Raw genomic sequence first — 24715 nt, forward strand, 5'->3', positions numbered from 1 at the left:
TTCTAGCCGTAAAGAATCCTATACAATTCAACTACGTCACTATATTTTTGACACAAAGCAGTTAAGATTCTAAACGGGTGCAGTCATTCTCAAAGCGAGCAAGCGCCAGGGTTCAAAGAGCAGTCCTTCTGGAACGGACTAAAGACACAATCGAAACGAACCATCGGCGCCAATGAGCCCGACGGAGACGGAAGCGACCGAGTGCCGACCGCCGAGCGCCTCAAAGGCTAGAGCGTCATTAATAATCTTGGCGATGACCCTCGGTTGGCTGTTCAAGAGGAAAAAGGAAAAATCTTGCCCAACGTTGGTCATCTGCTGGCAGTTGCTGTAATATCAGCCAAAGTGATCGGAGGATCCATTTTACAAACACAGTATATGACACATCGTCCCTGATCTTGCTCTACATCGACCTTCCCCTTTCCCATCGCTTGCTGGGCGGAATAAGCTACACGCCACTTCACCCGAAAAATCCAGCGCTAAGCGGGACCGGCTGTGCCATATTCGATCCATCGCGTGAAGCGCTGTCATAGGCGCGCCGTCAGCTTCCAACTAACGTCCGTTTTCCTGTGTATATCATTGCTTGTGTGATCGGAGCGCCTTGAATGTTTCTAGTTTGCTTTTCATTTTTGTGTCCGGCTTCTATGCTTTCATAACTGTCAGCCAATCAATACCGGCCATAATTTCTAGTGCTTTTATCACAGACAAGACGACTGGCTGCTCTGTCTCCATCCGGTCCACTAAGCCCCCCTATGGGCCTTCCTTACTCATGGTCACAGTAAACAGTTGCTTTGTGCATACAAAGCCATGCAGGACTCAGAAGTAGCTGCGGGGTTGTTGCCCTCATGGAGTGTGCAAGATAATCATCCCATCATCCACAAGGGTGCAGGCACCCACGGCGGCCAAGATCCGAGTAGCCGGAGGCGCAACCCACTGGTGAGCGACATCCTCTCCCGCTCTTGGATGTACATCAGTTGAACTTATGGTGGCAGGCGTGCGAAGCGTGTTATAAGAAAAAGGTTAAGTGCGAGACCGAAGGTTCCGGCGCAACATGTATACAATGCCTGCGTCGTAATACAACTTGCAAATTTACCACGAGAAAAGAGAAAAGAGATGAATTGAAGAGGTAATTATCTACTGTCTAGATTCTCTATACATATCCGATCTGAAGGCACTTGCTAATAAACACCCGTAGGGCGCACTACGTGAGGACTCTGGAAAACCGAGTGAAGAGGACAGAGTCTATTCTCAGAGCCGCTGGCCTTCTAAGCGATGACCTCATGAGTTTGGATGATGGGCTCAGCGACGATGATAATAGAAGGCCCGACTATGGAAGTGACTCGGGAGATGAATCGATCTCGCCTTATTTTAGCCCCCGCGAGGTCTCCAGCCGGCGTAGTTCGGGGGCATTGACCTCGGATGGCTCAAGGGACTATGATCATCTACAGTACCGTGCGCCAACTGAGGAAGACGCAGGATCTACTGCATCTCATGCCACCCCATCTCGTCAGTCACTCGGCCCTACTAACTCGTCCAAGCTTCCTGAGGACGGGAGCTCTTCTTCGAAGAAGTGTCTTCACACCCATGCCCCCGTATTCAAGTTGGATAGCAGAGAGGATTCGAGGTACTACGGTATGGCAATCGTCTATAACGCCACTCTCTGGCACCTATTGTGTTTCTAACGTATACTAGGCCGGTCATCTTCGCTGTCCATTCTATCGCGGGAGGCACTGGATTGGATTAAGCACAAGACTGGCGAAGACACGATACTAAACGTTGTATTTTCCAACTCCAATAGTGATAACGCCTGGGATGCCTGGCGACCGGAAGTTTTCCATGACCTGTTCGCCTCGCAGGTGTTCAAGCCTTTGCCCCCGAGAGCAGAGGTGTTCACTCTGTTGCGGGACTATTTTCGCACAGTGAACCGCCTATTCCCGCTTTATGATGAATCGTCTTTCATGCAGCTTGTTGAATGGCAATACACCCAACAAACGTGTGACGATGCTGCCCGATGGGCCAGTATCAATATCATCCTCTCGTTGGCCTACGAGTACCGCTTCTCTAACTGTCAAAAATCGGAGAAAGATCGAGAACGTGCATGGCTTTACTACAAGAACGCAATGTCGGTTTTTGCGGAGCTCTCTCTGCGACGGACTGACCTCCTAAGCGTGCAAGCCCTTTTGGGCATGGCTTTCTTTCTTCGTGGAAACTCGGGGACCCAGTCAGCATTACCAATAATCACGGCGGCCATGCGCATTTGCCAGCGAATGGGTCTACATCGCAATATACCAAGGCCTTACCTCACCCCAAAGGAACAGGAGCAAAGAAGGAGGGTATTTTGGATTGCATATATCCTCGATCAAAGGTAAGAAGTGCAAGTTTCAAAAGCTACAGTCCATCCTTTCTAAGCAGTTTTAACTTGCGATTTTTAAATAGCGCCTGTGTTCGATCCGGAAGCGCCCCAGCCCAGCACTTCGAAGACTTCGATGTGGATTTCCCTGTTGATCATATTCACGATCCGTTTGTGAAAGCTCGCGACGGCTCGTTCTTCCGCCATCTTTGCCAGCTTACGGTGATCAAAAGCCGCGTGTTCAGCAAGCTTTATGCAGCGAAAGCTTTGGAGAATAAGTCACCAGAGGAGATCTACAACAATATTCGGGAGTTACACGATGAGCTCGAGGAATGGAAGCGTGTCAATGCGCTCGAGTTTCGAATGAAACAAAGAGGTGCTGGTCAGGACTTCCTGATCGGCTTTGCCTCGGCAGGACTGCAGTTCGTCTATTATAATACCATGATTATGATACATCGACTGCCTCTGATGATTCAATTTGCCTCGGCGCACTGTATCGCGAGAGGCAACCACCCCCCAATGGACTATGACTTGATATCGAGCGAGGCGTCTGCTTCAGCTGCGATTTGCGTCCAAGCCGCCCGGGACACCGTGAGACTAGTGAACAATTTGCCATGGGGTGATATTGCATGGATATGGTAAGAAATAAACAGAATTTTTGTCTGCACGGCGGCTCTTTGATGACTGACAATACCCAGGTCCTTACTGTACTACATCTTTTTGGCGGTCATGAACATTTTTGTGAATATTCTACGAGACCCGCAGCACGAGAAAGTCAAAGACGACCTACAGTCCCTGAACATGGCGGCGACGTTCTTCGCAACCCTCATTCCTGGCGATGGGCCTGGTCACTACGCTCGCTTCATGACGAGGATGTGTGCCAATTTCGAGCGCATAGCCAGGGTTGTCGTTGAGCGAAATCAGAGAACTGTCAAACCTAGTGAAACGAAACATTGCAGTTCATCCCGCAAATCCAGCACTACCGCGAAGGATCAGAAATCCGTGCGTGCGGTATCCCCTCAGTTATCACGCACATCCACCTATTCTAAATCCGGATCAAGCCCTCCCGTGCCTTCCTCCGTCCGCCTAAGCATCGACATTCCGAATCTTGAAGGCCTTCCCCCAGTCAACTCTGCCGGCTACGTGGTCCCCGATGACCTGACCCCCAGTCCAGTACAGGGTCCGACATTCTCCTCTCACCCGGTTACAACCACAACCACGCAGCCCCTTTCTCAATCCACACCTGCACCTCCATCCGGTCCCCCTCGATCCTACGATAGCTCTTTACCAACAGGCCTCGAGAGCTCCTTCTTCCCCATCACAGTCAACAGTGACGGCTTCAACTTTTCTCAGCCCGAACTCTGGCAAATTCCCTTAACAGCAGATTGGGAAGTCACGCCACACGCCCTAGGCAGCTTGTTCGGGCCCGACTTCAATTACCTTTTCCCGGGGCAAACAGACCCGGGCAGTAATGAACTCCAACCGACGAGCCAGGTTGCCGGCCAACCCATGACAACTGTACCAGCGCCCATGGAGTTCACTTATGCCAATACCATGGCTGAAGCGCAGAATCCGAGCCGGAACCGCAACCGCAGTCAACATGGCGGGATGCCTACAACTGCAGATCAGTCATTGCAGGAAAACGATATGTGGATGGCCGGCATGTATTCGAATCCATATAACCTCCCACCCTGACCGGACCGATATATTCAGCTTCATGTGTGAATCTGAGAAACGAAATTGTACATACCGAGCATGAGTGACGATCAGACATTCAGATTATTATCATTTAACTAGTGACATAGGCGGATATTGTAATGAAAAATGTGGATATAGTTGTCATTTGTACTGCACCTTGTACCTTGTGTAAACCAGTAAACCCATAAAAAGGAGCAAGGTACACAGCATGAAATAGAACACCATCTCCTTCCCTTTGTTGATCCCAGATTAACAAATAGAAAACCAATCAACCAAACACCACCAGCCCCATCCATATACACAACCGGCAATAAAATAAAATACCTACAAACCGAAACAGAGAAACCCCATACCACCAAAACCAACCCAAACCGAACACCTCATCAGAAAAAAAAAAAACCACCTAACTAGAACACAACCCCACTAAGTTTCCTAACCGCCATACTCCAAACCCCACCCCCAAGCTTCAACGCAGCCGCATCACCACCCTTCTTCTCCCCACCGCCACGCAGCCCCTTCGCAAGAATCTTCCGCATCTCCACCTCCGAGAGACCAGCTTCATTGCCATTCCCGAATCCATAGACTTTGCTAGCGATCACATCGGTCTTGATATCCAAGGTACCGATATCACTCTTGTCACTACCACTCTCCTGGCCCTCATCGCCATGGGTAGTTTTGTGCAGGATGCGGGTTGTAACGGCAAAGTCGACGTCAATGCGTCGGCGTTTGCCGTCGGGTGTGGTACCCGTGGAGAGGAGTGTGCATCTTGCGCGGAGGGAGGGAGAGGAGTCGTTCGCTTCGAGGAGCTTGAGTTTGGTGACGCCGCAGAATTCGAGCATGCGGGCTTCTTCTTCGAGTTTGAGGGTGAGGTCCCAGGCTTGGGAGATGAAGTGGAGGAGGTGTTTGGGGGTGGATTTTTGTTGGGGAGTGGTGGTGGTGATGTGGGATTGGAGGGATTTGAGGACTAGGAGGGAGATGGGGGAGAGTTGGGCGGTGGGTGTTGTGGTAGAGCGCTTGGTATCGGATGTAGGGGCGTATTTTAGGTCGATTGGTGTGGGTGGGTTTGTGTTGTTGTCGGTGTTGGTGTGGAAGGAGGCAGGGTGGAAGGTGAGTTGGAGTTGGTTGCGGTAGGACATGGTTATGGCTGGGCCGGCGGAGGATCCTTCTGGATGGGAGGTCGCGGAGATGATGCTCCAGCCGGTTTGGCGCTCCAGGTTGCGGACGGATTCTTTCAGCTCGCTAATCTCTTTGGCGCTCCAGCCGCGGCATTCTTCTTTGATTCGTTCTGCTTCCTCGATCTGAGCGGTGTATTCTGCTTTGAGTGCTGTGCCGGACTCGATCGTGTCGGTTTTGGTTTTGAGTTCGTCTTGCATCTCCTGTAGTCGGCGCTTCTTCTCTTCGATTTCGGCTTCCACGCTAGAGAGCTTCTCTCTTGTACTGCGGAGTTCGTCCTGGTCGCAGTTCTCCATCTCGTCTGCGAGTTGCTGGAGCGTTGTAGCTTCTTTCTCGAGGGCGGAGTGCTTTTCTTCGAGACTCGGTACGACTTCGGTAAGGAGGGCTTCATGCTTGGATAGGATGTCACTGTCGGCCTTCATTTCCTGCGCGTGCCGGTCAAGTCCGTCTTTCAGGCCTTCGAGGAGCTTCATGCGCCACTCGTACCAGGTGGCTTTGCTTTGGAGTCTGGCGTGCGTCTTGACGTTGCGGAACTGGTTGTCCATCAAGAGACGAATGTCGGGTGGCGCTGTCATGTATTCACGGAACAGCGGCGGGTTTTCGGCATAGGTCTCGGTTTCGATCGAGCGAATGATCTGTCTTCCTTCGGAGATATAGGACTTCAGTTCGCGACAAGACTGTAGTATTGTTAGTAAGATGACAAAAGCAATATAGATAGATGTGCGGAGGCTTACGTGTTGATAGAGCTCAAGCATGGGGACAGTGCAGAAACCAGCTGCCACGCAGGCTTCAAAGTCAGAAGCACTTGATTTAGTCTCGCTCTCAGTTGAAAGTCGCATTGCTCGTTTGGTAGCACTGTCAGGGGCAGTGGTATGCCGCCGTTTTGTCGTCGTGAGCTCCATGAAGTGGATGTTTGTCATGTTCAGGAAGTCCTGCAACTGTATCGGTTCAAATTGCGGACCAGGCTCTTCAGCAACAGCGTCCTGTTCTTCCGTTGGTTCGGCACTAGACGGTGACTTTGAGGACACTCGACCGGGTTTCTCCGGACTGGTCGCCAGGGAGCTGCCTTTCGGCTCCTGGAGAGGAGTGGTGCTCATCTTCAATGGAGAGCCACTGAAGAGTTTGAGAGGCGGACGGGCTGCACGCCCAACCGTTTCATCCTTGGACGGAGGTGCAGGAAGCCTGATGTTCTTCACCGGACTCACGTTTTCACGCCCCCTCAAACGCTTAGGTGTGCTATCAACATCTTCATCATCCATATCCAGCTCGGCTGGCCGTTTGCCGAGGACGCCACGAGCGGCGCCAACATGCAAGCTCTTTCTCCCACGCAGCTTATTCTTCTTCGGGGTAAGACTTGAGATCATGTCTTTCAAATTAGCTGTGGGGTCCCGATCATTGAGCGGTGGGGGCGGAATATGCCCATCTTCTCGGTTCTCTTCCTCTTCGCGCTCCCTCTCAACCTCCTCCTGAAGCTTCACGGGATCTTCAAAGCGCACTCCCTGCTTAGACGGTTCCTGGGGGATGAACTGCGGTGCCTCTTCACCAATCGATCGACGCTTGTCAAGCATAGCGGCCACCTTGGGCGACCCAAGGCCTTCTTTATCGATCCCGAGACCTGAAGATCGTCTTTTTCCATGAGGTTGCAGGACAAACAGAGGAGCTGACTCTCCAGATGCAGACTTCTCGAAAAGACTTTTACGCCTTGGAGATTTCTTCCCGCTTGCAGGTCCCGTAGGGTTCGCCTGCGGTGGCTTCTCGGGCGATGTACTCTGATCATCAGTGGATTTAGACGGAGTTTCAGCAGGTGAGAGTCCGCTGGCCTGCAGCGCCGGTTCCTTCGGGGATGGCTGTGATGTCTGAGAGGTTGGGGTGCTCAAAGCAGCATGGCTTAGGCTTTGTCGGGTCCGCCTGGATCTCACACTCGCCAGGCTAGGGCTTCCGTTCTCTGAAGCAACGGCAGCGACATGGAACGAGGCGGGTGATTTAGCTGGGGACTGACGAGCGGAACCCTGGAAGGGTGAGCTACCGAGGCGAGCAGCAGTCGGTTCGGCATTTGGCTCTACTTCCATTGGTTCTTCAACGGTCTCCTGTGGCCCTGCTTGAGGTGAGATTATCTTACCCACAGCAGTCGTGAAATCCATGCCCTGGGTTTGATCCTCATCTTGTGGTTCGGTTTGCTCCTGAGCTGCGGGAAGTATGCCACCAATGGCCCCGGTCATTTCCATGTCCATTCCTTCATCCATGTTGTCATCTTCGTTCTCCCAGGCAGAGAAATCCGGTGCCTTGGAACTTGGCGTGAAGGATTCTGCTGGGCCATCGTCGTTCTCATTGGCGACATTAGCTGTAAATGGTTTGTTCAGAACGCCACCAACGACCGATGTGAATTCCATGGTCATCTCCTCATCTTCGTCTGCGTTACTGTAGGCTCCTGTTGACTTGGCTGGCGAGATAGGTTGCGCGATGCCTCCAACGACATTGGTCAATTCCATTGTTTGTTCATCGTACACGGTCTCTGCGCCAAGTGACATGCGACTTCTCATGCTCTGACGACGGCTCTGCTGGCCTGGAAGAATACGTCCAATGGCATTCGTCACTTCCATACTGAGGTCCTCATCCTCATTGTCGCTTGCCGCATCTACCTCAGCCGGTTGGTCGGCCACGAACCCTGAGGGCTGCACATTCTCCTGGTCATGCCGAGCGCTAATGTCTTCCCAATCAAAACTTTGGCGTTCACCTTTCTTGATCCAAGGTTGGAAGGCGCCTGTGATCTCCTGATCGGCAATCTCCATCGACATGTCACCGTCATCATCGTCCTCAATGCCACGAGTGCCTGCTTCTCGGGCCGCTTGCCGTAGAGCCTCATTTAGCCGAGCACTGGAGCTGGTGCTAGCCTCAGACCCATCTGACCGAGTCGTGACTGCAGAACGAGCGGTCATATCGTCCATACTCATCGCGGTACTTTCCCCGTCAGAGCCGGAAACTGACGAATTGTCATCATCGTCGATGTCTTCCTGCGAACCTTGTAATCCGGTATATTCACTGCCGTCCGCCGAGCTCCCGCTGAATGGGCTTGAGGACATCTCCTGCGACGACGTTGAGCGGTTCTGGAGCTGCTGTAGATCTGGGTACTGAACGGGGGAAAAGCCGATATCTGATTCTGCGTCCAGGTCTGGAGAAGGAGGATCTTCCGGGGGATTCTTTTGCGCGGGGGTCTGATTTGCCAGGGACGATGCACGCCTGGTTGAGTTGGAAGTAGACGAAGAGGTCGAGTCATCAGGTATCTCCACAACATTCCACGTGTGCAATGTTGCTTCTGGGGCAAATGAAACACGGCGATTTGCTGTCGCGGTCTGTCAGCTTAATGTTAGAATAGGAAAGCTGTATGACGAACCCATAGATTTCCGGCGCGCCTCTCTTCGCTCAAGGATCGTCTTGCGCTCGCGCTCCCGCTGTTCCTTCTCTTCCCGTTCTCTCACCGCGGCCATTTCATCCCGGATTGAAGCGGCGGTGAAGCTATCGAAAGGATTGGACGGGTCGTCACCCGCAGAGCCTGACGGTTGTGCCGGAGTATCGAAGTCTATTAACATGCCCTCTTTGCCCTGGTCCGGGGCTTCACCTGTGCCGTCATTGTGAGGTGGACCTCGAGCGGGAGTCCGTCTGCGTGTCTCCTCAAACGTAGGAATGTTGCGAACCGGGGAAACGGGAACTGTAGGTTTCAGGATAGACTTGAGGGGAAAGGCTGCAGTAGACTTGAACGCGACAGGATTTATATTAGTATAAGTGACAGATAAGGGCATCGGGGGGCAGAGTGCGGAGCTACCTTGCGTCGATTGCCATTTGAATCTTGGAGCGCATCTAGACCACCAGGTCCCAGACTCTTACTGCGCGACTTCTTATCCTTTGCCGAGAGCTTTGGACGCTCACCAATAGGTTGAGAAGAGCTGATATTTGTGGTGGCATTCTCCTTGTCCAAGGTAGAGGTCAACTGCGATCGAGGGACATGGGCGATAGAGCGACGAGATCGCGGGCGGGAAGACCCCGCGGAGTCACTTCGGGACGCCATGGGAGTCTATATTGAGGGGGACATGAAAGATGAAGAAGTGATTAATGAGGTAGATTAAAAGCGTCACCCGCGATATCCAACTGACTAGTTAGGGGGATCAGTCCGGGGAATGACAACAACCAACGAGTTTACTCCCCTAAAGTTTCACCATAAACACTTAGATGGATTGGGCCTCGAGCTTCCCGCGCGTCACCCGGTCGGCGCTCATGTGACCGGGGGATGTAAACAAACCAAAACGGATAGCCCTAGCCGAGTCCCAAAACAGACTAGCGCCCCCATCGCACACTCACAGGCCGAATATCCGCCATCGTCGAATAAATCTTCTCCAACATCGACGTCGACCACCGCAGGCCCCGACACCCACCCTCCGCGACGAATTATACCACCCAGCTCGACTTCGCTTCCTCGTCGGACTGAATTCTCGCAACAATGGCGACCGAGTTGACCGTCCAGTCGGAACGTGCGTTCCAGAAGCAGCCTCACATCTTCGTCAACCCCAAGGCTCAGGCGAAGAGCAAGAAGGTTGGCACCGGCCGCCGTTGGTACAAGGATGTCGGTCTTGGTTTCCGTACCCCCAAGACCGCCATTGAGGGCTCCTACATCGGTATGCACGACCTATGTTGAAATTTTATTTTGCGGCGTTATCGACTTCCGATCATGCGGGACCGGGACTGGGAATCTTTCGGAGGCTATGGGGAGATGAGAATATGCCGCATGGAAAAAGGGAAAAATCACCTGGGGAGCGCCAGCATGAGTCTACGATAAATGCAACTTCACCATGCAAAGGATCGGGATGAAATGCGACAAGAGAAGGAATCAGAGATCACACCTGGAAAGAGCGCTTGGCGACTGATTTGCGGAACCCGGTTATTCTCATCTCTCAAAGGCTCCGGAGAAGTCCAGTCATGTTGTTCAAATCCCAGGTGGGACAAAATAACTGATATCGAACAGACAAGAAGTGCCCCTTCACCGGTCTGGTTTCCATCCGTGGCCGTATCCTGACCGGCCGTGTCGTCTCCACCAAGATGCACCGTACCATCGTCATCCGCCGTGAATACCTCCACTACGTCCCCAAGTACAACCGTTACGAGAAGAGACACAAGAACCTTGCCGCTCACGTCTCTCCCGCTTTCCGTGTTGAGGAAGGTGACTGGGTCACCGTCGGCCAGTGCCGTCCCCTCTCCAAGACTGTATGTCAAAACTTCCTCGGAATATCTTCTGCAGTTGCTGGTGGCAAATGCGTTTCTTTCCTATACGCCTGGAAAGAATGCGGATAACGCCTAGTGCTACTGAAGATATTCCACATGACTCGCACAACCATCTGCAACGGATGCGCTAACATGCTAATCAGGTCCGCTTCAACGTCCTCCGTGTCCTTCCCCGTACCGGTAAGGCCGTCAAGGCTTTCTCCAAGTTCTAAGCGTCTCGATGAGGAAGGGTGTGTTTTCGCGAGGACGAACCTAGGGCAGCGGCGTGACTGGATATAAACGGAATAGTTTCTCGGGTTGGGATTGTTTCACGATTTCATGTCCCAGGTACCCTTGTGGAAGGAATATCCAATGAAAAAATTACTTTGATTCTCCCACATAGACTTTTTATATCTGTACGAGATCTCAGAGCACTGAGGGAGAGTTCAGTATGCTAGTGTGAAATCTAGCCTTTCTAATCGAGTCACTGCCGCTTCCAGTTTGGGTCTTTTTGTAGATGTTCCTTATCGCTTTCACTGCGGGCACTTAGCGCCAATAGTCAACGGTAGTATTCGTAGGTGCACTGACCCATTCTAATTAGCTGATATAAAGCAAGTACTAGCTACATTTTAGTGGCCTTTCAGTTATCTCCAATTCATTAATCAAACACTACGGAGTACATCTCTCCCCTTGGTACTAACGTACACCATTCCTTCAACCAGACCTGTCGACCCTTATCTTACAATTTTCCTTTTAATAATCGTGAGTCCTGAACCAATAATAACATCGACGGCGAGTCCGCAATACAGGGTATTGCAAATCTGGGGCAGAAAGAGGAACGAGACTACTGAAGAAGCCAGCGTCTTCGACGTTCTCGATCTCTCGCAAACCGAATGTGGGGCAGAACATCCTCTGACAATTCACGGGACATGCTCAGAATTGAATATCTAGTCTCGATATCATGCATAATGTCGCTTTCGCCTTCCACGGATATACTCCTCATTTCCTGAGTATCATTGCTGGATGGTGGCTGCATATAAGATTGACAGTCGTCCTCTTCCATTTTCTGCGCGAGTCTCGCTTGTTCTTGGACCCATCCGCCAGTTTTGGGGTCGAACATCTCGATGGTAGGGATGCGAGTCTGAGATATGTTCAAGTTCAAGGATGACAGTACTTGAGTGTCTTCTTCAGGCCAATCGGTAATCAGCTCAGCCGATCGGTCAGGATTTTGTTCGGAAAATAGGTTGATTTGCCGTCCAGTGGCTCCTTCTTCTCCATCTTCGTATGTTATCAGTTCATCATCTGTATTTCTCATGAAGAACCAGTCAGGAGTGGAAAGGGGTTTTCGTTCTGAGGTATGTGTGGCTAACTCGCGCCCCATGCAGGGTGAGCTAGCACCGATATCTTCAGATTCGCTATCACTCATTTTCTCGTCTTCTGCAATAGATCCACACTCGGTGACTGAGTCGTCATCCGATATATCATGAACAATGGATTCTGGACGTCCGACTTCGCTGACACTGGTAGATGGTATAGAGCGATTGTAGCCAGCACATACTCCCTCATGAAAGGACTCCCAAGTTCCTTGCCTCTTCAGTCTCCAGGAGTGGAATAAGCCCCCGCTCACCTCCCTGCTGAACTCGAATGGGAGATTAATAGAGTTAAGAAATTTTCCTATTGCATATCCCGACGTGTGGTCAAGTTTGCCGGCATCTCTAGCTAGCTCGCCATGCAACTGCTTTCTGTTGTATTTATGAGATGCAAGTTTATCAAGCTGTAGAAAATGCCCAATCTCAGCATGCTCATCTGCGAGCTGTTGTATCGTGCTTATTTTTACAGCACATATTATAGCAGCGGGTGGTATCTTTCCCCATACCAAGAACTCGCCTCTACCGTCGTAGCCTCGGATACGCAGATTTTGTTCCCTGAATAGCTTGATCGCGGGATATACGTCGGTATCAAGCTTATGTGTGTCAATGATGGATATAATAGCGCCTTCTTTGTTCCAGAGTGCTCTGTGAACAGGCGATAACATTGAGCGAAACGTAGATATGAACGGTGATGGCGTTTTGTCGATGTGAACATGTCTAGAGAAGTAGTTGATAAATTCTTCTTGAGATATATCCCCAGGTGTGAAGAATTGGCGTCCATCTGCAAAAAGTCCGGCCAGGAATAGCATTTTTGAATTGACGCCTTGACTGTCGATATTAGACCATCTGTATATGACAGGAGGCACTTCATCAGTCCAACGTGAACGAGATCCCACAGTATTCGGTTCTTTACGTGCTTTCTGCTGAATGTGGTATTAGTTTATATGTTACTCAGGTGTCACTTGGGTCTCACATTCAAAATCTGCTCTTGTACACACCAAAAGCATACTTTGTCGCCGCCACTGCATAGGCTAATATCGATCTGAGTTACATCCACGATCTCTGGTACTGGGGCTTGTTCCTGCACTTCAGTAATACCAACATCTCTTCTCTCAGGGCGCTGTGTCATAGACGTGTCTTGAGGAGTTATCTCTGGCATCTCGACTTGTGGTGTCAGGCTCTGCTGATGGCTGCAAGTTTCCTCATTGTCGTCGACATAATTCGGGACTATATGGAGACCTAATAACCTCGCAGTCCTTCTAATCCGTCTCAAGGTTGGGATCCAGCGCCAATGTCCCTCGGATGTATGCTGCTGAACTTCTTTCCACTCCGGGTACGAATATCTCACCATTTCACCCCACTGCGTACGTAGAGTACTTGATGGGATGCCCTCAGTAAACCCGCATTCTGTCACCTCCGATTCAAACACTCGATTGAATATGTCTCTGAAGGCGCTCGTGTTTCTCTGAAAGAACTCATAGAGACAGCAGAGGAACAGTCTCTGTTCCCGTGTCCATTTATTTTGGAGCCGTGGAGTTCTATAGTCAAGACCAATTTCGGAATCCATCACGACAATCGAGTGATTCATGAAAGAGTAGTGAGACAAGATAGTATGAAATAGTCTCGCGATTAGGCTTCGGTAAGAGAATGGTGGGCCACACAAGAGTAGTGAGCGAGCGATATTGGAAGCTTGTTTTCAGCAAGAATTTGTGGATGAGGAATAAGCGAGGAAGCCATAATAGCTTGATCATAAATTTCGATCATGGCTACAAGTCTGTATAGTACAAATTCTTCTCTGGGACATTGAAACAGGTTAAGAAAAAGACGTTTGCCTACTTTTCAAACAGCATGAGTGGGCTAGCTAGTATGGATTTCGATTTGGGTGCGGCCATTGAAACCTATATTTATAAGAATTTCACTCGGTTAAATAAGTCCAGGTCATGTTGAAAGTATCGTTTACAAAATTTGAACTTGACATTAGTATGATTTCTTTTGGAGAGTGATAGTGAGGTTACTGGTAGTAGCGAAGGCATTCCAGAAATATATATATTATTTATCACGTGAGGACAGATCGCAGACCCCGTAGAATTGCACTTGATGAAAGGCTCAACTTATGGTTTCTGTCAACTTAGAAGTGAGACAATCAAATATTAAAATACTATAACTAAGTGACGATTTACTCTACCCTCATCTTTCTTTTGTACCACAGTGGTAGAGATCATCCTCAACAGCGTGGTACATATAGTTCGTCGGATAACATCATCGCGCCGACCCAAACAGCACTAGGCGGTTTCTAGCCTAGTTGGGTGCAACCGGGCGCTCCACTGCGATGCCGCTTTGAAGTCCAACATCCCGAACTGCCTGAAGCTCTCTCTCTCTCCCCCCCCGACTTGTTCTCATAAATCTTCCCCTCCTGTTCCCTTGACCGCTTCAATCCTCGAACCCCCCCACCACCCTTCCTCTGGGGGATTATCAGGCAGATCATCCCTGTCATACCGAAAGTCCCGATCCCCCTCCCTAGGAGTCGGCACTTCACCCCCGTCCCACTTCACTATTGACAGCTTGCGTAAGAATCACCAGTTCCGCGACATGGCAACTTGACGCATCATGATTATTTTTGGAATTGGCGTGGGCAAAGCATTCAGAACACGACTATAGTTTTGGTACCTTCTCATCTTCGATCGATCTGGTTATCGTTCCACCCCGAAAACCCCCCCCCCCTCCACCTCGAATCCAGCTGCCTGCCAGAGTCCCCTGATTTCTGTTTCCGACCAATTGCTGTGTCGGAGGACAGCCATCTTTGAACATGTCTCACAACTTTGAGAAGTCGGTGAAGGGAGCCACCAAGATAAAGGTTGGTAGGAGGTTCCGTGTCTTTTCAGGGGATGCGTGATCTTGCGCAAGTGCTGACAATCTGGTCCTCGTCAACAGCTTGCGGCCCCCAAATCCAAATACATTGAACATATACTTGTTGCGACTCATACAGGAGAGGCAGGTGTTGCAGAGATATTTCGGACGCTGCAGCTCCGACTTCGCGACTCAACATGGACCATTGTTTTCAAAGCTCTTATTGTTGTCCACTTGATGATAAGGGAAGGACAGTTGGATGCTACATTGCAGTATATGGCGGAGAACCCCAGAAGACTTGCCATCAGTGGATTCTCAGAAGGTGAGAGGTGATGTCAGAACCTGCGCGGGAGAGTGCTGACACGTTGATGTCACAGTACAGTCGCAGGGCCATAATATTCGAAGATACTCCGATTATCTCATCGCGCGTGCGCGTGCCTTCGAGGATACAAAGACCGACTATGTGCGAAGCGGACAAGGTCGGATGAAGAGATTGACAGTAGAGAAGGGACTTCTGAGGGAGACAGAATTAGTTCAACATCAGATCCATGCGCTGCTCAAATGTGACGTATGTCATCTCCTTCCCTTGCATCATGACATCTTCAACTGACATTTTCAGCTTCTCACTGACGACGTCGAGAACGAAATATCGTTGACCGCATTTCGCTTGCTGGTTTTGGATCTCTTGACCCTATATTCCGTGATGAACGAAGGAACAATAAACGTTCTTGGTAGGTGCTCTGCTTAGCAAACCCGCGGCATGCTCTGACTGAACTGCGCACAGAGCATTACTTTGAAATGTCGCGACCCGACAGCGAACGTGCGTTGGAAATATACAAGACATTTACGGTCCAAACGGAAGAAGTCGTGAAGTTTCTGGGAGTTGCCAGGCATTTCCAGTCTGCGACGCGATTGGAGATCCCTAAGCTCAAACATGCTTCTACGGATCTTACGCGACTTCTGGAGGACGATCTCAATGACCCGGATTTCAACCTTCGCCGGCGAGAATATTTGGCACGGAAGCAAGGGAAGAGCGGCGGAACTCCTCCGCCTGTGAGTAAAACTGCGACAGGCGATAGGGCCGTGAGCAACGCGAACAATATGCCGGCACGGCCTCAAACCCAGCCGAATCCACAGACACAGAAGTCAAACCAATCGGACCTTATCGACTTTTTTGATTCAATCGAGCAGAACCAACAGCCGATGGCCCAGACCAATCCGTTCCAGCAAGCCCAATTACAGCAGCAACCGCAGGCGATGCAGTTCCAACAAACCGGGTTCCCACCGCAGCAACAGGCCTTCTACGCGCAACCGACGGGCTTCCAGCAGCCCCAACCTACTGGGTTTGACCAACAAGCGGCGTTTGGAAACCAGTTTGCGCCGCAGAATATTCAGCAATTTGGCCAGCCGCAGCAGCAGCAGCAGGCACCCCAACCTCTTCAACCCAACCACACGGGGGCCGGATTTGGTGGTTATTCGGCGCAGCCCCAAACATACGGTTTCCAGTCAAACCTCGCTCCCATCCCACAACATGACATGAGTGCATTCTCCCAGCAGCAACAAATGCCAATGGCCCAGCAGCAGTTGCAGCCACAGTCAACCAACCCCTTCAGACAATCGATGTTAATGAGCACGCCGACCGGATCGGCCACGCCTGCCACTCCCCTTAACCGTCAGAATACGAACCCCTTCGCACGACGTTTATCAACAGTCAACCCGCAGCTTGATACCGGTGTTCCTCAAGCCTACCCGCAGGTGCAGCCGCAAGCGCCCCAACAGCCAGCGCCACTTCAAGCCCAGCGGACGGGAACTAACCCGTTTGCCCGTGCTTCCTCTGTTCCCCCACCGCAGTCCCAGGGCCTGCAACCTCCTGCTGCGGCTCCTCTACGACCAAACCCGACGGGGAGCACGAATCCTTTCCGCCAGAGTGCCTTTGTGAACCAACAGACGGGCCAAGGGTGGCATGTCGGCGGGCAACAGGGCACAATGGGAGGCTTGGAGCAACTAGACACGGTGCCCATATTCCCGCGACCGGGGCTATCATAATGGTGCTTACAAAACATTTTGATCTCTACAACACCACACGAAAACAAAATAGTGTGTTAGAACATAACTATTCCTCCTTTCCTTTTAATACTCTTTTATTGACTTGCATTGGGTTTCTTGATTGAGTGTTTTGAAAGCATAATGACGGGGCTCGCAGTGCGGGCCCGACCGTTGACCATGTAGCGATAGCAGAGGTTCAGTGATAAGAGAATATAACAAAGGATTGCAGCAACCTGAAACAATTGCCCGTTTGTATAGATGATAAGCAACAGTTAGCCAGTAAGATGAGGGTAGTACTTGGGATCTACCTGCATGAGTGCCGGCCATCAGCAAGGGGAGATCGACATTCTGGCCCTCGTGAAACCCTCCTAGTTAACCCCGGCAATCGATTGCCTGATTGACTTCCTGTGTGAGTAATCCTTCCCACAGTATGAAGTCTTATCAATCACTGCTATAGATCAGCTATGTAGTCCCAGTCTACGGAATATCTAACATGTCGTTAACGGTGAAAGTATATGGCTAGATTGGCCTCTCTGGATGCATTTCCCACTAAACTTGATACTTAGTCACTTCAGCCACTACTGACCGCCAAGATGGTAGCTGTGGCTATGGGATATCCTTGTATAGTACAGCAGTTCGGGTCCATCACTGATGTTATTGCTGCCAAGTGGTCAGTGTGGAGAGAGCTATAAGCGAGGCCTTCGTAGAAGATATGCTACCACTTATGCTCTCAAGCCCTGGATAACTAGATACATAATATCACGAGGTCAAATACGAGCTGAGGGCTTATGCACAGAATCATGGCTCTTTTTGCTCACACAATAGACTATGGTAATTCTGATCATAGTGGGAAATATATGCTATTCGGATATCTTTCCGGGTATGACAATTCTCAGTCAAGCCTATTCGTACTACTCAAGAGTGAGGGCAGAGTGGCTTACTGCTGGCCTGATGAGAGTGTTCTACTACAGAAGTAGTCAAGGCTTGCTCCGTCATATATAATTTCTCCTAGATTCTCATATCTTTCGTCCTGCTCTTTCAACAATCCGTCAAAGTCGTTCATATCAGGTTACTACTACCAACACTAATGAACCAACATAGACTTACGCCCACACATCCTTGGATTTGGTGTACTGTTCCCTACGTGTCTCCCATTGCTGGGCAGCTAAAGAAGCCCAGAAGCCGTCTAAACTACGTCTTGAAGACAAGTTTCTGGGCTAAATATACTACTATTCAGTAGTAGAACAGCAAGCCAATAATATCGAATGGGGCACTGACTAGTACTACGTACGTACGTTCCCGATGTTTCGTATATAGAGAGATTACGATTGGACCAGAGTTATAACTCCCGGTTGAAAATGTCGAAGAAAATATCCATTTCCCTTGACCAGCAGTCCTAAGAGAAGACAGAGGACCTGCTTGCTAAGAGGGGGAAGACAGAGGTGTTAGTAGCAGGGAACTTAATCCGTTGCTTCATAGCTGCAGCTGCTGGATCCAGACTCCTCGGCTTCTTCTGCCTTCTCATGCGAACCGAGTTTTCAGAGTCGAGGTATCGGATATTGCTCCCGAGCCAATGAACATGTTTTCTATCTGTTGAGACAGTGAAGCCAATATCTGGGCATTAATAAAATGATTCAGTTTCAAACCAATCTTCCTCGGCTATTAGTAGCCTACTATGGAGTACGTACTACCATGTTTAGTGTTCTGTTCGCTACTTAGTCATTCACCAGCTCTTTTGTATCTCAAAAACATACACCGCAGTAACCTGGTCTCGACCATAAAGCCTAATACCCAACACATAAATCGCACTATATACGTACTAAGTAGCAGTACTAATAGTACCTCCAACACGATCAAATCTCCGAGCACCCAACCAATCACATCCGAACCATTCATACGCACGGAACTTTTCATCCCGGTATGCCGGGCCAAGTAACTTATCACCGGGCTCGAATCTCCGACGCGTCCGAACAATATCCCAACTGAAGTCCACTTTATCCACACTTTTTACACTCACACGCCCTTTCTTTATATTCCCTCATCCAGGCGAAGCCGGAATATCCGATCCCAAAGACTTGTGTGTCCAGACCTCAACCAACACGCAAACCCGCTCTCTGTTTGGTTGACCTATACCTTGGCGTGCATTGGACTGGATCAACTAACGGTGGACCGGGTGCAGACCGATCGGCTCGTTCCGATAGAACGTAAATTAAATCACCTATCTACCTGTCCATGACTCCATAGTGGGTGGGTTATGCTAACTAACTACTTACTTAACTAATTACTCCGTAGGTACTAGTTATTAAGAAGTTGCCGCTGTTGAGTGTCGTGTTTCAGTATGAGTCTAGATAGAGTTTGATGGGCGTTGCGGGTTCCCGTGGTTTTGGTCGATACTTAGTTTACTATATAGGCTTTCTTCTATGCGTATCTTCGTATAAGGAGTACGAGGTACGTAGTTGTGTTGGTGTCGATGCTGCTGCTGGTTTCTTGTGGTGAAGAATTGTGCTTGGTCAAGATGCTTGCTAGCTAAGTCTAGCTAGTCAGTTTCCAGGCTAGTTTGGCCCACCTGAGGACTGGGAATCCATCCCGTATCCACTTCTAGATGTGTATCTATGTGCCGACTGAGTTTTGGGACTTGAGATGTGTACTATGTACTCGTCGCTTAAGTGTATACACTCGATATTGATGTCCAGATTTTGGGTGATTTAATATATTGTCACTGATGGCTGGGATCTAATTACTCCGGACTCCGTATGATTGAATCCCTTTCCTTCCTTTCTAGAAGTAGATATGGCATTAGAAGAGAGCATCCCAGCTAACCAAACGATTGGTCCTAGCCCAGTGGAAAGCGGATATGACAGCCGTCACCATCCTAAAACAATCCTGTTCCGTGCTTGTGGCTTCAAACAGAGATATATCCGACGTTCTCGTAAAATTTTTCTCTCCTCGGAGGTTTAGTAAGCGGAGATAAAAACACCGTTTTTTACTAACTAATTAACTAATAAGTAAGTAGTTAGTAAATAAGCGACGGACTAGATTTGAAGGAACACCATTTGTAGCGATATTTCTTCTCAGTTCCGGAAATATAAACTACATTATTATCATAGTACAAATGAAAACGAAAAACTCCATATTGGTCCTAGCGTGCGGATTTGAGCGCCCGATCTGGATGGGGTCTATGGAGACTATCTATCTAGTTAATAGCAAAACGCCTATTAATTAGTTACTACATGGCTAGAGACACATGCAGGGAGACCGATTCGGACGTAACCTGGCGGCCATGTTGCGGTCAAGTTGAGTAGGCCACAACACCCTCCCGATGTAACTCTGTGCAACTGCAACAATCACCACAGGGGAGGCATGTACATATGAGACTGGCCTGACTCGTGTGCATAAACTCCGCAGGAGAAAGTATGTAAGCCAACGGCACACACACATACACAATCACACAGAGGGACAGAGGGAGGGAGGGGAAAAAGGAAAAAGTCACGGGGAGCCAAGAATGAGTTGTTCGTTTCTCATCCCTGTATACTTCAAGTATGGGCGATCGCTGCACGAAAGGTAGCAGTCAAGGCGCAGTGCAGGTAGATGCAGGCAGCATAGCATCCTGTGCGTGCTTTTGCTGTTTGTTTGGCGGGTTGGCTGGCTGAGTGGCTGTTGGGGCGTTGTTAGTTACTTGCTTACCACACACACTAGTGGAAGAAAATTTGAGTGTGTGGAAAAACCATGGTATGAGAGTGAAACATGATTGAAGAGTAGAGGATGATATGAAACCGAATTTCAACGACACTTAATAGTTGACTGTTTCTCTAAATCGACAAACAATACTTGATTCAAAACATTAATGAGAACCGTTATCCATCCCTCAGGAGGGTCGTACAAAGCGGAACGGACAATCTGGAATGACGTGCTCAAACCGTTGCGGTCAATCGTAATGGCGGTGGATCAAACCGTCTTGGCTCGATTTTAGTTTCTCCCCGACGGACGGGCGTGCCTGCTTGTTGGGAAACGAGCCGGCAAAAGTGTCAGCCCTGAAGACTTTCTTAACATGACGTACGTGGAGGTGCAAGTTTGATTGCCGTGGAGTCGGGCAATTGACAGATTTTAATAACTTAATATATCTCTGGCTATGTTGGTAGTCAATCTGACGATGCACAATTATTGAGTACACGTAACCGAAGTGGTGTTCTCGGTGTTCGGTTGAATTGGAAGGGAGAGAGAGATACATCATATTTTTGACCGCGCAAGGAGAACCTCCAAAACCATCCAGGAGGGAAAATTTGTCCGATCTCCTCCGATCGAAAAGAGTGGAGCCCGCCGGTTTGTTATGGGTTTCTCGGATGTCTCCTGCTGGTCTTGGGCTGGATTTTAACTTCCGACTAACGCGGTTTTCTGTATGTGCCAGAGGGAAACCCGCGGAAGTACGGGGGGAGGAGGAGGGATGGTTTGTTCTGGTCAGGGTTGTGCCTGAGTGGTCAAATGATTAGTGTGTGTAGTGTATGCCTATGGTAGTATCGATCAAACATGTAGGAAGTGGTATCTCATCACACACTCTCTTTGTTTGTCTAGAATTCTTGATACTATCTATCTGATTCCTAAGGTGCATAACAAGTCTGGGCACTACTTTCTGGATGATATTAAATGTGGTCGCCCCTACTATTAATAACCTGCGGATACTCGTAATGCAGTGTATTACTCATGTTTGGAGTCTCCAATTCGCATCGAGAATTTTTAAGTTGCTGCTCCACCCGGCACCGGCTACTGCAACATCCGAGATCTGGACCTCGTGTCTATTCTGTTGCATTCATTGTATTCTTCATTATGAGGCATTACCATTGTTGTGCGCCGTTATCATAATATAATTTTCATTTTATACACTAATTGCTGAGAAGAAGTGATTGTGAACCTGTCAGGGTGACTCGTTTATGTACCTGTGCCTGCATTTGTTCCGGTATTGTTGGCCGCCAAACAAACCGATCATTGGCTACGCGTCCAGACAAGCAGAAAATTAGAACGGGAAGGAAAATAAGGGAAAAAAAAAAAAAGGAACGGGGGTTTAAAAAAAAAGGGAAAACAAGGAACAGGAATTAAATCTCCTCAACTGGCTGCTTGATCTTTTCTGTTTTTTTCCTTTTCAATTTTTTATCTTTTTCATTCTTTTTTTTTCTTCGCTGGGCCTTACCCAATTCGAGGTCCCTGTCCCCTCCACTTTGCAGCCCCTCTCCTCCTCCCACTCAATCAATCAATCATCGGCCCTTCCCCAATCACTCTCTCACTCTCACTCCCTCTTTATTACTATCACTTACTTAGTACTACCACTAACTGCTCTTCCGGCATCCTTCCCTTCCACCTCTTCCTTGAACATCCACCTTCCGAGAGATGGGCTTTTCCTGATAAGGGCAGTGCGCTGACCATTCAGCATTTCCCTCTGTTCATTCATCCTTCCCCCCCGGATTCTTCTCTCATCATCCTCAATTCCCACCCTTCCGCCTAGACGGTTATCGTTCGATTTTCGCCCATTCTAGAACGATGAACGTCGATGAAGATCGCCAGCTGGATCTGTGAATAATACTTTAGACTCGCGCGTGCGATGGACGCTAGAAATTCCCACCACTATCAGCCAACGGCGCGCTCTTTGGCCACCGACCACGAGCACGTCTTGCCTGTGCTGAGCAAACCAGCTGCTTGGGCCTCTCCCACTACTGCTGTCCATCCAGTCACGATTAATAATAATACCTATCAACATCCTCATCATCCCTACTCTTATCCGATCTCGACATCCAGCCAACCGCTTGCTTATGGTCCTGTTCCGCCGCCGCCCCAGCAATCAATACCTCCGGCCCCCGTCCATGCCGACGCGCAGACCTTCACCACTGAATCAACCCGGCAGGATGTAAACAGGAATGGTGTCACGAAACCCCGCAAATCGCGGAAGTCCAACAATGCCGCCGCGGGGAAATCGACATTGTTCTGGGTGCATACCGATCCACAGTCCGTGTCCGAAGGTACCAGGGAGGAGACACTCAAGCGCATTCGTTCCCATGTCATGTCCGAGCACAACCGCAAGAAGCGGCTAGAAAACACGAAACGCTACAAGAGCAAAACCTGGAAACATCTTGCCTTTCAGCCGGTGGAAACTACAGCCTCCAGCTCGTCAGCTGCAGCTCCGTCATCTTCGGCCCCTTCTGCCGGATCCTTCCCGAAACCAAGTGTCACCGAATCCTCTTCCTTCGGCACACGAATTGTCTCTGATTCTCCCTCCTCTTCTCCATCATCATCCTCTGGTTCATCGTCGCCCGAACAGCGACAGAAGGAAGTACCGCAGCAAGAGCTGGTGGTCACCGACGCGGGCAGTTATCCATCTGTTTCTGCCGAGACAGTGGACAACTACAGCGTCGACACTCCTTCGCAGAATGCTCTCGCACCCGTGCAGTCCGCAACTCCGTGGGCTTATCTGGGCGGTGCTACCGACCCGTTCAATTCAATGCATACGGTCATGTCGGACCGTATGTGTCGACATCTTCAGCACTGTAGGTTGACTTGCAATAGACTTTGAAAGACGTAGTTCTAACGATCTTCTGCAGTTTTCGACCTGACTCAGCAGGCCTATCCTTTGCAGCGCCGGTATGGACCTAAGTTGCGGGATCACTGGACCGCATTGGTTCAACAAGATCCGGTATCATTGCATGCTTGTATATGTGTAGCCGCATCGAATTCCGCCTTGGCAGCAGGGGAGCTCCCGCTGACGGACCCCAACAAGCGGCGTTCTAGCGTGCTACTTCTGGACACGTTCCACCATCGGGGTGAGACTATTAAGCTAGTTAACGAGGGATTATCGGATCCGATCAAGGCCTCCAGTGACCAGCTGATTGCCGCCGTGTCAATCCTTTTGACTATTGAGGTTAGTACTGCTGAACCATTATGTAAGAGGTTAGCTAACTTGTCAGATTGCATCTGGCAATGCCGACTATCTCAAAATCCATCTGGCCGGTCTCCGACAGATGGTAGGCATGAGGAAAACCTTCGCGGATGTACCGCCCGACGTTCGATTCCAGATATCATGGTCAGTTCAACTCAAGCTTTGGTGGAGTCTGTGGGCCGGGACTGACTCGAGTAGGACTGACATCCGCGTGGCGTGCATGGCCGGCACCAAGCCCATATTCCCTTTTATTCGTTACGCCCGTCCCTCGCAATTGGCGCTTATGCCTCCTAATGAAGATCTACTAATTTTAGCTACGCGTTTGACACAATTAATTGAGATACCCGGCATCTTTGGGGATGCCATGTCCAAGATGATATATGACCTGGCCGCACTGACGTGGTACTGCGAATGGATCAAGAGTACAACGCAATACCAAGACTTTGACGATGAGACGGAGGACTACTTCAACACCGAAGTCCTGTACGTCGAATACTCCCTCCATGAGGACCGGTACACGGCGACAGGTGAAATCAAGATGGAAGCCACCATCGAAGGCTGCGTTCGGCTGGCATGCCTGGTGTTCCATAACACTGTCATTTGGGGCTTCTACCCGCACATCGCGCCGGTGTTCCCCAAACCGGTGACTGCGCTTCGTTTTGCGCTGGAAAGCACGATGAGTGCTGGATACTTTGAACTGTGCCGGGATGTGCTGATCTGGATCCTGTTCATCGGGGCGTGCAGTTCGCGGCTGCTACCGGAGCGGACCTTTTTCGTGAACGAGCTTGTTTCGGTACTTCGAGAAGACGGAAGCATCCACTCGTGGCAGGACCTCCGAGCCCTACTTCTAGGCTTTTTCTATGCGGACCGGAGTTACCTGACTCCGCTACGAGAACTATGGGAAGAGATTGAGATGAAGCTCCGCGCACCGCACGAATGTATATAGACCCGACATAACACTCATACATAGGACTGATCGCATGTTTCATGTGGCATGTATGATATATTAATGAGATATGGTATATATGACCAAAGCTGCCACAATCGTTACAACACCCCTAATTC

At 49.8% G+C, this 24715-nt stretch overlaps 6 protein-coding genes across 6 annotated transcripts; 4 read left to right on the forward strand and 2 right to left on the reverse strand.

Annotated features, from left to right (window-relative positions):
- The first annotated feature begins 667 nt into the window (after positions 1-667).
- On the forward strand, positions 668-4247 carry BO79DRAFT_63016 (transcription factor domain-containing protein). Its single transcript, XM_025689515.1, has 6 exons — positions 668-933; positions 990-1123; positions 1193-1629; positions 1690-2362; positions 2434-2985; positions 3046-4247. Exons 1-6 carry the CDS (start codon positions 805-807, stop codon positions 4040-4042), a joined length of 2922 nt encoding a protein of 973 aa, XP_025543074.1. The 5' UTR covers positions 668-804; the 3' UTR covers positions 4043-4247.
- On the reverse strand, positions 4153-9388 carry BO79DRAFT_285214 (kinetochore-microtubule binding complex subunit SPC105). Its single transcript, XM_025688332.1, has 4 exons — positions 9039-9388; positions 8610-8967; positions 5953-8558; positions 4153-5895 (listed from the first exon to the last, which is right to left on the reverse strand). The coding sequence occupies exons 1-4, from the start codon at positions 9279-9281 to the stop codon at positions 4453-4455; spliced, it is 4650 nt and encodes a 1549-aa protein (XP_025543075.1). The 5' UTR covers positions 9282-9388; the 3' UTR covers positions 4153-4452.
- A 228-nt stretch (positions 9389-9616) lies between these two features.
- On the forward strand, positions 9617-10952 carry BO79DRAFT_207378 (40S ribosomal protein uS17). Its single transcript, XM_025682162.1, has 3 exons — positions 9617-9885; positions 10233-10471; positions 10633-10952. The coding sequence occupies exons 1-3, from the start codon at positions 9711-9713 to the stop codon at positions 10699-10701; spliced, it is 483 nt and encodes a 160-aa protein (XP_025543076.1). The 5' UTR covers positions 9617-9710; the 3' UTR covers positions 10702-10952.
- Positions 10953-11312: 360 nt separating this feature from the next.
- On the reverse strand, positions 11313-12503 carry BO79DRAFT_139732 (uncharacterized protein; the record flags this gene model as incomplete). The annotated part of the gene is made up of 2 exons (XM_025678204.1): positions 11313-12281; positions 12345-12503. The coding sequence occupies 2 exons, from the start codon at positions 12501-12503 to the stop codon at positions 11313-11315; spliced, it is 1128 nt and encodes a 375-aa protein (XP_025543077.1).
- Positions 12504-14644: 2141 nt separating this feature from the next.
- On the forward strand, positions 14645-16844 carry BO79DRAFT_285216 (ENTH domain protein; the record flags this gene model as incomplete). The annotated part of the gene is made up of 5 exons (XM_025688333.1): positions 14645-14692; positions 14770-15007; positions 15063-15253; positions 15305-15416; positions 15470-16844. 5 exons carry the CDS (start codon positions 14645-14647, stop codon positions 16729-16731), a joined length of 1851 nt encoding a protein of 616 aa, XP_025543078.1. The 3' UTR covers positions 16732-16844.
- A 5066-nt stretch (positions 16845-21910) lies between these two features.
- BO79DRAFT_285217 (uncharacterized protein) lies at positions 21911-24640 on the forward strand. The gene is made up of 4 exons (XM_025688334.1): positions 21911-23261; positions 23316-23632; positions 23679-23794; positions 23849-24640. The coding sequence occupies exons 1-4, from the start codon at positions 22322-22324 to the stop codon at positions 24594-24596; spliced, it is 2121 nt and encodes a 706-aa protein (XP_025543079.1). The 5' UTR covers positions 21911-22321; the 3' UTR covers positions 24597-24640.
- Positions 24641-24715: the final 75 nt, after the last annotated feature.

This window comes from Aspergillus costaricaensis, assembly GCF_003184835.1.
Source record: "Aspergillus costaricaensis CBS 115574 unplaced genomic scaffold BO79scaffold_5, whole genome shotgun sequence".
NCBI lineage: Eukaryota > Fungi > Ascomycota > Eurotiomycetes > Eurotiales > Aspergillaceae > Aspergillus > Aspergillus costaricensis.

Coding starts and splice junctions, on each gene's coding strand:
- BO79DRAFT_63016 (XM_025689515.1), top strand. CDS start 805: ATGCAGGACTCAGAAGTAGCTGCGGGGTTGTTGCCCTCATGGAGTGTG. Junction 1,124..1,192: donor AAAAGAGATGAATTGAAGAG/GTAATTATCTAC, acceptor AAACACCCGTAG/GGCGCACTACGTGAGGACTC. Junction 1,630..1,689: donor AGAGGATTCGAGGTACTACG/GTATGGCAATCG, acceptor AACGTATACTAG/GCCGGTCATCTTCGCTGTCC.
- BO79DRAFT_285214 (XM_025688332.1), bottom strand. CDS start 9,281: ATGGCGTCCCGAAGTGACTCCGCGGGGTCTTCCCGCCCGCGATCTCGT. Junction 8,968..9,038: donor CAAATGGCAATCGACGCAAG/GTAGCTCCGCAC, acceptor GTCGCGTTCAAG/TCTACTGCAGCCTTTCCCCT. Junction 8,559..8,609: donor GGCGCGCCGGAAATCTATGG/GTTCGTCATACA, acceptor AGACCGCGACAG/CAAATCGCCGTGTTTCATTT.
- BO79DRAFT_207378 (XM_025682162.1), top strand. CDS start 9,711: ATGGCGACCGAGTTGACCGTCCAGTCGGAACGTGCGTTCCAGAAGCAG. Junction 9,886..10,232: donor CATTGAGGGCTCCTACATCG/GTATGCACGACC, acceptor GATATCGAACAG/ACAAGAAGTGCCCCTTCACC. Junction 10,472..10,632: donor GCCGTCCCCTCTCCAAGACT/GTATGTCAAAAC, acceptor CATGCTAATCAG/GTCCGCTTCAACGTCCTCCG.
- BO79DRAFT_285217 (XM_025688334.1), top strand. CDS start 22,322: ATGGACGCTAGAAATTCCCACCACTATCAGCCAACGGCGCGCTCTTTG. Junction 23,262..23,315: donor GTGTCGACATCTTCAGCACT/GTAGGTTGACTT, acceptor GATCTTCTGCAG/TTTTCGACCTGACTCAGCAG. Junction 23,795..23,848: donor GTTCGATTCCAGATATCATG/GTCAGTTCAACT, acceptor TGACTCGAGTAG/GACTGACATCCGCGTGGCGT.